The sequence below is a fragment of the Mustela nivalis genome (genome assembly GCF_964662115.1).
Source record: "Mustela nivalis genome assembly, chromosome: 6".
NCBI lineage: Eukaryota > Metazoa > Chordata > Mammalia > Carnivora > Mustelidae > Mustela > Mustela nivalis.
The window spans coordinates 115,779,473-115,790,911 of NC_139025.1; the positions used below are offsets into that span (position 1 = coordinate 115,779,473).

The 11,439-nt window shown below is 42.8% G+C and overlaps 1 protein-coding gene across 3 annotated transcripts in view; it reads right to left on the minus strand.

Moving 5' to 3' along the window:
* Positions 1-11,439, minus strand: part of NPTN (neuroplastin) — a 70,395-nt gene that overhangs the window by 26,354 nt on the left and 32,602 nt on the right. For 2 of the 3 annotated variants that reach the window (XM_082735792.1, XM_082735791.1), the window contains exons 2-3: positions 8,276-8,623; positions 3,092-3,263 (exon numbers count right to left, since the gene is read on the minus strand). In XM_082735792.1, the coding sequence (XP_082591918.1) occupies positions 3,092-3,263; positions 8,276-8,623 (520 nt within the window). The remainder of the gene's footprint in view (positions 1-3,091; positions 3,264-8,275; positions 8,624-11,439) is intronic. The other variant, XM_082735793.1, reaches the window with a different exon arrangement.

The window sequence follows — 11,439 nt, forward strand, 5'->3', positions numbered from 1 at the left end:
CATGCCTTTCAATAAGTCTACTCACTAACAGGACCCAGGGGACATTAGGGAGAAAAAAAATCTCTGACAGAGCACCAGCCACAAAGATGCAACTAAACTTTTAAGACTTTTAAGTACAGGGATGCCTTGATGGCTCAGTCGGTGGGGTGTCTGCCTTTGGCTCAGGTCACGATCCCAGAATCCTGGGATGCAGCTGGGCATCGGGCTCCTTGCTCAGTGAGGAGTCTGCTTCCCCCTCTGCCTGCCGCTCCCCGCATTTGTGTGCATGCTCACTCTCTCTGACAAATAATAAAATCTTTAAAAAAAGAAAGAAAGAAAAGAAAAGACTTTTAAGCACAGCTAGAACTCTAAGGACCGGCACAAATCTGCTCCCTACCATCATCTCAGCCACTTTTTAGCCATACTGGGCTCTTTCCACTTTTTCAACGTGCCCCACTTGTTCCTTCCTCAAAACCTCGACGTGAGATATTCCTTTAGAGAATGCTCTTCCCATTACCCTAACCTAAGTCTTTCTGCATCAGTCTTGGCTCACATCACTTCCTCCTATCCTCAATCTAAGTAACATCCCTCTCCCTGACATGCTCATTATACACTCAGATTCTTCATAAGCATTCATCATATGTGATTATATACTTATTATATATGTATCATATATATTACATATTTTTATATTTTATAAATATATGTAATATATATTATATATTTATGTGATTGCTTGATGAATGTCCCGTTTCCCAAAAGACCAAGTGCTATGTGGACAGGCACTGTTTATTTGGTGTACAATTCTATACGCTGCATATGATCTGACCCGGAATACAGCAGAGGGAAGGAATAAAGGAGTAAATGACTGAATGAATATAAACAGAGAGTAAACAGCTATGCAGAGATCCTGATCAAGTACATCATAGTGACAAGAAGGACTGTAGGAAGTGTGTACGGCTAGAACAGCACTCCTCTGAATTCCACAGGGTGATCCTAAACAAGCTTTCTTGCCCCTAACAACCAGCTTCACACCAGCTCAGTACACTATAGCCTGGACACACACCCCAAAACATATGCAGACAGGCTAGTGCGTAATTACCAAAGAGAGAGAAATCAACATCAGAGGATAGCCATTATATAGCTTCTCCTCTCTTGACTCAGTGGTTGAAACATGACACTTGTGATGGTCAAATCTCTACCGCACTAGTTAACGTCTGAGAAAAACTCCTAACCTTGACCACTGACTAGCCTAATATATGTATCCATCTTATTGTTCATCCCAAAAAAGAAACGGGGTTAACAGAATATGGAGGAGGAGAGACACAGCCTCTCCCTAGGACTGTCTCAGCATACCCACTGCAGCATAATATTCTAAGAGGAACAGCCAAGAGTCTTCTAAATTTGATACAAGTAGCTCTTCTTAAATCAATATGCTCCCAATAGGGAAAACAGACAAGTCAGCTGCTTTTAACAAATGTTCCAGAGTTTCAAGGAGGAAAGGCAGCTGTACCCTTAGGGCTCAGACTAACTTCAGTCTTGAAAAGACTTAGAAAGATGACTCCCAAGCTTGAGCCCATGCCTAGGGCTCAAAATCGCCTACATAACATTCCCTTCAACTAGCTATTGGGAAGCAACTGAAGCAAATGGAAAACATCCCCTCAAGTGAGCAGGTGCAGGGTCTAAGACCAGCTCCATAGCTGACTTAATAGGTGGTTCAAGGGGACTCATAGCTGTTACTTCACAAAATGTGGGAGAACACTGAAAAACTCTGATAATGCAGAACACCCTGGAGAGCTGCAAATAAGCTCACCAGAAAAAAGGAAGAAAGAAGGAAGAAGAGGAGGCAGAGGCTGTTATTTTATAAAGTCAAGCTCAAATTTATAAAGTGACAGTTCAGAGCCCTATAGGTGACATAGTACAAGACCTAGGAGAAACACAACTGGATGTCTGGTACCTTCAAAGAGTTATTGTAAAAATACAAACTTGTAAAATTAACAAACTGATCAAGAATATATGCCTTTCATTCCACCCAATAGTTCTATGTGATTAACCTTTTCTGAACTATGAGAATATAGCTGAAGCTGTATTTCCAACTTAATATCAGAAGAAACTACAGTAGAGACAGATTAACTTGCCACTAAAAATGGTATGTTAAAATGGCAGGGGGGAGACCTAGGTTCTATAAAAGTCAGAAGAGCCCAAACCTAGCCTTGCTTCTGAAATTTACTAGCTGTAATACTTGGCCTTGAAAACAGTGAAGAGTCATTACTCTTTGAGTTTCAGTTTCTTTACTTGAAAAAAGGAGGAGGATCCTTAATGTGAGTCAATAAAATAAGAAGTATGAAAAGATCTCAATCTTGCAAAATACTGCAGAATGTCCTCGCTACTCCTGGGCACGCAGGTTTTCCTGGTTTCACTCCACTGCACTCTTTCTTTGCACTGCATCAAGCTGACAAACAGGATTAGCTGATCCTTTTCCAGCTTAGTTTTCAACCATAAACTATTCTGAAAGGTGAGGTGCCATGTGCTCTAGCTATTCCAAAAAAGCACCAAATCTTTGCGTGCCAGGGTAGCTTCAGCCAGCAAATATATCCCTTTCATCAAATGATATTTCCTGGTTACTGGAATTACCTTATTCCAGATCATTAAAGAGCCCTGTATCTACTGGTCTTGATCAGGTTCTGGTCCTATTTAACTACTCCTAAAAGGTAACTCACTAGGAAATCTACTCAGTGGAAAAATCACTTAGGGTGCTCTTGCTTTAAGACTCCTAAAGTAGATTTCAATCTAATTCCTCAAACCACAGGATTAAGTCAAGAGATCTGCATTCTAATTGTGACTTTCCTACTGACTAGCACCTTCCTCTGAGGCAAAGCGCTCCCTACACTGTTTCTCTATTATCACAGTGAGGGGAACATCTATGACTCTCAAACCTAGCTATTCATCAGAATCCTCTGGAAATCTTTAATAGATCTCTGGGTCTCACCCCAGATATACTGGGTTAGACTCTTACATGTCTCCCACATAACATAACTGTGCATTATGCATGTCCATAGTAAGTTCAGCAGTGCTCCCTCCCATCTTCCGAGGAGCTGCTAGTCCCTCTCACCTGTATTCCATGTTGCTGGCATTCTTGCGAGTGGCAGTCAGTTCAACCCCATTTTTTGTCCAGTAGCTGTATGTAAGGGTGTGAGAGTTGGAGGTGAGGTTACACTGCAGGGTGACGGGGAGAACAGGGCTGTCTCGAAGAATGACCTCTTCACTGGTGACAATCCTTGGCTCTGTAATAAGAGTGCACAGTGATAGGGCGCCATAGCCTTCCATTCTCTGTAGCCCTGACCTGAGAATCAGATGGGGTAGGATGGGGAGACTAGAAGAAGAGGGAGGGCAGACAGGACCACATGAGGAGTTTCACTTTACCACTTTGGAGGAAGTCAAAAAAGGAAAAACAATGATTATAAGCAAATGACCACTAGCGCAGACAACAGCCTGAAGACCAGTTGGCCTAGACGTGAAAAGAATGGGAGTATTATGGATACTTGTACTGGGAATAATCCACTTACACTTTTAACACCACCATTTTATGATTTAAGAACCGCCAACCAATTCAGCTTCAATTAGAAAACCAGGCTCCACCTTGCAGTTCTGAAGACAAAGGCAGTATCATTTATGTAACTAATAAACTCCCTATGGAGTTACTAGGCCTTGGAACAGTAAAAGCTATAATTAGATAATACATGTATGGCTTTTCCCACATTAAATTCTTATAAACCTATGGCAAACCAGCCATGGTCATTAATTATGCAGAAAAAGACAGTGTCAATCCTAACAGCAAATTTCGTGCCAGAAGTCTGTTGCATTTTTCCAAATTTTTGCCAAGGGAAAATTCTTAAGGAACCATCATATTTCTTCTCTCCAGCCCATATTTATTCCCAAAATAAAACTTTTTCAGAATTGCTAAGTAAAACACATTCCACTGTGCAGATAATGTAACTAGAATGCGATATGTGTTGGTATCATGGCTTCCTAGCATTTTAGAACTAAAATGCCCTTAGAGTTCACTGAATCCCCACTCTTTAAGAGCCAGAAATGGAAAATGACTTGTGCAAGGCCATAATTATTATTAGTAGCAATGCTGGGCCTAGAACACACATCTGACTGAATTCTCTATCTCTGTTTCCTCCCCCACTTCCAAACCCCAACCCACCCCAAACACACTTTCCGCCCTATGGCAAGTGATATACTTCATCTCCTGGGCTGATAACCTGGGGTCATTATTCTAAAACCTACTTGAATCAAATATTAGAACACATTGAGCAAAAACACACTATCATTCCTGGAAGGTTCATCCTTAAAGCCCTTTGAATTCCACCATTATATTAAAGTTAAGATGTTTGTCGTCTTTTTGTTATTGTTACTTCTCTCTAACCTTTTCCCAAGCTTAGCTGTTATTCTACTTTTGGTCGGACATTTTCGGGTCAAGTCTAAACTTTTCCCAACCACAATTCGAGGTATTTCCTCTCTTACTCTTTTTCCAATTGTTTTTCAGAAATTCTTAACTAACTTCCCATCTCCCTGTACCTGGCAACTCTGTAGCAGCAATCTGACACCATACAATATAGTTCTGACTCAACTCTTGAGGACAGAGGTCTCTCCCTCCACTGGAGCTAAGCTTTGTTCCCTGTGCAAGGAGGTGGACAGAATGGAGAAGTCATGGGACACTTGAAAAATAGAATGCCCAAGGACCTCCTAATCAATGCAACATTTCTGACTATAGAGCTCATATCAAAGGAAACTGACAAATAAAGCAAATCCTCAAGTCTGTTAATTAAATGGGTTCTCACTATTTTCCAACTCTGGCAAAGGGATAGTGGTTATCTTCCATTCAGCACTGGTCCTTATTGGTAACATCAAACAGGGTCTCTATGTACAGATAATGGAGGCATAGCAGCCACTAAGACAGAAGCAGATGCATGTAAACACGTTAGAGCAGTGGTGTCCCAAGGTTTCCAAAACACACTGGACAGAAGCCAAATCCCTGGGCCTTAAGTCGAGTGGAACGGCTGCGAACCCTGCAATGGAAGGCGCACACACACCATCAGCAGAAAGCACCACAATTCCAAGAAAAATCAAAACCAAGCAAAAACAAAAGAGAGAACCAGTACTCCACAGAAATTAAAAATATAAAGGCAACATTAAAACCCAAACATACTTATAGGTTTTTACTAAATTTTTATTATCCAATTTTCTTTTCTGACCCATACGGGATTCTCCTTCTGGTTCTTCTCAGACTGCACTGAGAAAGGGTAAACTCGGAGGATGAGGCCAAGAGCTTCTAGATGTTTCAACACAAGGAGGCCAAAGTAAGTGCTACTCTTACCTTTGATGATGCAAATGCCCACTGCAGCTCAGGGAGATCAAGAAGGTGATGAGAGCAACCTGCAGACTTTCTGCCAAGAATTCTTGGAAGGCAAAGGAAAGCACTTTTCCCATTATGTGTTAAAGATCCAGGAGAGAGTCAGCTGGGAGCAAGTGGATAATTTAAATAGGTTTACACAGGATTCTGCATCATAGGAGGGCTGTGGAGTAGGGTAGCCTCCCTCTGATAACTGCGGCATATGGAAACCAGTACTAAACCAAGCTCCTTGGCCAGGGTGCCACATCTGCATTCAGCACCAGGATGAAGGTGACGCTTTTCTTCCTGTGGCTTAGCATTGCACATGAAAGTCCAGGAGAGAAGTACATTTAGGAGAAGCCCAAAAACATTTACCTGCCACTGACTCCTATTTAGAAGCAGTGGGTGGGAGACCCTTACCCTCACCATCACTCGTGTATAAAACAACATACTATGGCTAGGGAGATTCCCCTAAAAACTGGGCATATTTCTCTGCCTGCCTTACCTTACTCAAGGAGCTTTGGGGGAAGTACTGTCAAGAAGTCATCGTTAGGGGCGCCTGGATGGCTCAGTCGATTAGTGTCTGCCTTCAGCTCAGATCGAGCCCCACCTTGGGCTCCCTGCTCAGCAGGGAGTCTGCTTCTCCCTCTCTCTCCAACCTGCCTCCCCACTTGTGGGCCCCCCACCCTCCCACCCTGGTCTGTCTCAAAATTTTTTAAATGTTATCCTTAGAAGACTTCAACCTCCTCCTGGAGGCAGATGTCTGTCCCTGGGATGTTAAAACCACAAAACAATCCAATTAGAGTGAATTCAGGGTGTTTTTTAGAGGTAGCAGCAGCAGCTTGACTCTCTAAAAGTTAATGAGGATTAACTAATTGATGGGGAAGTCTGGGATGAGAGTGAACTGGCCAGGGTTTGGTTTAACCACATGAGACACTTCTAAGTTAGGAAGTTTATTTCCAAGTAAACTGGGGAAATGTTATGTATTCTCAGGATTGGTAGGTAAGTACCCCCAAAGACTCCTCTTCTTCTGGCCCCAAGGCATGACCGTTGAAATCTGAGTCTATTTGAGTCAAGCTCCTGGAAGTACAAGTACCATATGCCCAGCCCAGTCCATGCCTACAAACTTCTGTAGATCTTTGTGGCCATTTGGGTATTTCTGCTTTTATAAGGAAAGGAGCAGGGGGGCAGGAGAAGGAAGCGTGCAAGGGAAAAACTGTTAAATAAAAGGAAAATTGCTGGGTTAATATTCCCCATTTTCACATAGACAGGTTTTCTTTTCCCCTTTCCAGAAGCAGGTTCTCTGATTGAACAGTGCCAGCTGCAGCAGCCTCTCCTCTCTCCTCTTCATAAGCATCTTCTAAGATACTATAAAAAACAAACAACTAACCTGCTGGCTTCCATAAAGTATATAGATTCAGGGCCCATGTCCTATTATTTCCTGTGTTATTACTAAATTCCTCATAAATGTGTTTTTACTATTTTTACTCACTCCTTCTAAATCAATCAGCTCCTTAAGCCAGTACTGGCTTTAAGTCTGAGTTCTTGAAGAGAAGGCGAAACCCAAAGGATCTTTCCATTAAGTAAAGTATGCTCCCTCAGTTATAATCAGGTCAGATGTGGGGCTAGAACTAACTCTTCCCAGCCAGGAGCACTAGCTCACTGGAGATTTCTCCCCCTCTCTTCTTCCCACTGTACAAGTAGCAAGGCACTTTTCCAAAAGAGAGGTGGCCACAAGAGCTCCTGTGTCTAATGTTTTACTTGTACCTGCTATAACAGAGGAAGAGAAGAACTCTGAGCCAGCCACTTAGCTCCCCCTCCTCAGTTAGTTGCAATTTAGTTTCTCCTTTTTTCAAAACACAAGAGAAGGCCAGTGTGAATGGCTTCCAAGCTAGTTCTGGGGTTGCCAATCTCTGGGATAGGAGCACCATGCCAACAGTCAGTCATCAGAGTCAAACTATCTGTGAACAGGAAGCAGATGCAAATCTGACTTTGAAACAAGCAAGATGGGGTTTAAAAAAAAAATACTTTGCAGTTTAGTGTCACCTGGTGCCTACCAGCAAGACATATGGAAAAAATATCAGGCTGCTGCTTTTAAGAGAGCAGGAGACTGGATGGGCAGGACCAGTAAGGAGTATACTGCTGTAGTGGAGGGCTGTTATCAGAGAAGCACGTGCCACTGTTTTAGAAAAGAAAAAGAGCTGGAACTATGGAAATATCCAAGCTTACATGCCACCCAACAACCAAAACACACCACCACACCGCACCCATGGCGACATTCCCATCACAGAACAGGATGACACCAAGTCACAGTGAGGGAAGAAGCTGGGCAGACACAAACTTAAAACCATAGAGGTGAAGGCAGCTACTCAGAGAGCTTCAAACAGATGAACAGAAAAAATAAAAAGTAGTTAGATTGGGGAGAGAAACAAAAATAAAAAGGCACCAGAGAACAAATCAGCAAAAGGATAGCAGGAAACCTACTACAAAATTAAAGGGGAGGGAAAGAAACAATTCAACACTACCCTGGTTTAACTGCCTGGTTTTGTGAGTTTAAGTGGTTCTGGAGCCCCCCAGTTCTCCCTCCCCACCTCTTCCCATTGCAGATGATTTTGGACAGGCACGGATTTCCCCAAGTTCTTTGTTCCTGAGGAGAAAGACACAGAGAAGGGATGGGGGATGAGGGAGGTAGAGAGAATGGCAAAGGGAAAAAAAAAAAAAAATGTTGCCACAGATATTTTCATACACTACAACCAGAAGGGTCATGGGTTTGAAAAAACGAAGACAAGGGGTGGGGTGAGCGATCATACTGGGGAAGAGGGAAGGGAAGCAGAAGGGAAGGGTCATCGGGCCACCTCTAATGACTACAGTACTACTACTGTAGGGTGCTGGACTCACTCTGAAGGACGCTTATGGTGGCCTGGGCTCGAATCCATGTTATGGAGGGGTTTTGCCTCAAGTCATTCCTCTTGGGGTCGTTGCTGGCCCTGCACTCGTAAGTCCCAGAGTCCTCCAAGGTGAGCCGGGTTATTCTCAGCACACTTACGCCGTTTGACCCGTAGGCGGTGTTTACGGTGACACGGCGCTTCCGAGCACCGTCCCACAGCTGTCTGAAAGACTCTGCCCGGTTGACTTCTGCGTACCACCACTGGATCTCTGGCGTGGGGCTCCCGACCACGTCACAGTACAGCTCAAAGGCGTCCCCAGTGAGCTTAGTTTCTGACATGGGCGACTTGACAAACCCAGCTAGAGGGAGGGGGAGCAGGAATGCAGTGACAGGCCAATCAGAAAAAAAAAAAGAATCAACAGGTGTTAATAGTAATTTAAAGAAAAGAAAAGAAAAAAGCAAATGAGTTGCAAAGAACAAAAAGGATTCATTTTTAAACTATAAAGAGACAGTAAATAGCATTTCATACAAGCTTTTAGAAGAAGAACCACCCTGGGAAGCTTATGAAGCAAAGGCAGGCTAATTACAAGCTGGGGCGGCCCAGGTGCTAGCCAGGCAGAAGCAAGCCCACTGGAAAGCGTTTTAGCAATGGGCCCAGTTGGTAGGAATGAGAAAGCCTCAGGTCTCAGGGAAGAGTCTTTTTCCTTAGAGCACAAACCATTACCTTTCCAAATTCAGGCAAGTGATGAAAGATAATCACAAGCAGCAGTAGTTCAATATGCCAAGTCAGGATCTCTCTTTTGGATGGGGGAACACTTTGTTAGAGATGGAATGTCTTTAGTGGGCCTCAACAAGAAATACCAACTGACCTAATGACACCTTCTCCTGGGAATCAAAGTCCAAATTTCAACTGAAAAGGTAGCATATTTCTCTCTTGTGCAGGACTCCATGCCGAGTTCAGGATGGCCTTCCCCCCACATCCTATTCTTCCCTGGGTCTCTGGCAAACAAAGGGCCCAGCTAGCTATGACTAGGTAACCTCTACCCGAACGCAGACCTTCAGGCCCAGGAAAACAAGACAGTCTGTACTTCAGAGTGCGAATTACTAAGGATGTCAGCTCAGCAGTGGAACCAACAGTAACAGCAATCCACCTAATTGCCAATAGAGGGACTATGTCTTCCACAATTCCTGAAGTTCATACAACTGGAGAACTCTCCTGAAAAGTCAGTCTTAAAAATAACCATGGTACTTGACAGGCTCTGTCTACATAGTTTACTTGCCTAGCTCCCAGAGGCCAGCTCATAAAGAATAAGAAATATGTAATGATGAATTAAATTCTGTGGTGAAGGCTAGGCCTCAACAACATTGCCAGGCATTATTCAGGAATTAAAGTTTATGTAGCCTTTAGCATACACTCCCATAAGACAAAGTGGCAATGGCAGAAAGAGAGTAGAAAATCCAGACTTAATTGAAGAACTTGGAAGTAGGGTCCATAATAAACTAAATCACAGTGCAAGCATACTCTCTCTCACCCATTTATTCCACCTAAGGTTCCTCAGCATCTCTACCAATTCAGGCAGTATCCCAAGGTACAAGGTAAGAGGGGCTGGTCAGTTTCCCTGGGGACCTAGCTGGCCTCTCTGTAGTGAGCAAAGTGGGACCAGGATCTATCAACATCAGATTAAAAATATTCCAAAGGAAATGTATAAATTAAATGGAACAGTTTTCCTACAGTCCAGAAGCCAAGGATGTAAAGGAGCTGGCTGAAAATGGAGGTTACTCAGTGGAAAATTTTCTGTTTATATCCACAGAAGTAATTGCCTTTGGAAATAAATTCCATCCCACAGACCTAAGAACTCTAAGAGAGGTACTATACTTACTTAAGTAGAGGCCAAGACCTCCAAATTCATACTAATCTTTCAACTCATAAAACACTGAGTATCTGGGGAGGATAGGAATATTATAATTAACAACCTTAGATTAAAGTTTTGCCTTGAAAATGCTATTCTAAACTACTTCTTCAGATCGGGTCAGTTCCTTGTAAGGAACCATCTATCAGAGACCCCAAGAAGGCAACAAGATGTCACTCTCAGATGCAGGGGAAGTTCCAGAATTTTAGAAAGGAGACACCAATCCCCAGCAATGAAAAGGCGATCTCAATACCAAGTAAAGTGGTACTAAAGGAACCATGTCTTAATTTCACAAACTGCCACCCACCCACTCATTAAAGTCAAAGCCAACTAACACAGAAGGACAGGTAAAGGAAGCTGGTCATTCATTTTACCACTGGTTTAATCATCATGGAAATCTGGTTATCAATAAATCCCTAGGAAGCAGTAAAGAGTAGTACTCTGTTTTAATCACACTCTCAACCATTAAGTGTAAATTACAAGTGCTCTTATTCTCACATTTTCTGTGAGCTGGGGGAGTTTATGTCTTCTCAAACACAGTGATTATGCACAGACTGTCCTTGACTTATGGGGTTACATCCTGATAAAGCCACTGTATGTTGAAATTTTCTAAAGTCAAAAATGCATTTAATACACCTAACCTACAGAAGATCACAGCTTAGTCTATACTACCTTAACTGTGCTCAGAACACTTACACAACACAGGCCTACAGCTGGGCAAATCATGTAACAAAACATCTACACTTTGTAAGTGTTGAATATCTCATAATTTATTGAATGCTGCATGGAGAATGAAAAACAGAATGGCTGTATGAGTCCAGAATGGTTTTAAGTGTATCAATTGTTTACCCTCGTGACAACATGGCTGACTGGGAGCTGCAGTTCGCCGCTGCTGTCCACCACCATGAGGGAGGCAGGGACTGCAGACTGCTAGCCTGGGAAAAGATCAAAATTCAAAATATGGTGTCTATTGAATAGGTATCACTTTTGCACCATCAAAAAGTTGAAAAGTTTTAAGTTGAACCACAGTGAGTCAGAGACCATCTACTTGATCATGCTCTAGAAATCTGTTGGTGGGTTTGTACTTTTCCCCCTTCTGAAACGCAGGGTGACATTTAAGCCTCTTCATCAATCTACTGATTATGCTAATATAAAAGGAATGCCTGCAAGTATGTCCAGAACCCCAAAAACCCATCCAATTCCAGTATAATCTCTAATCCCAACACTACACAATTCAAAGGTAGCTGAGAAACAGCCTGACCACA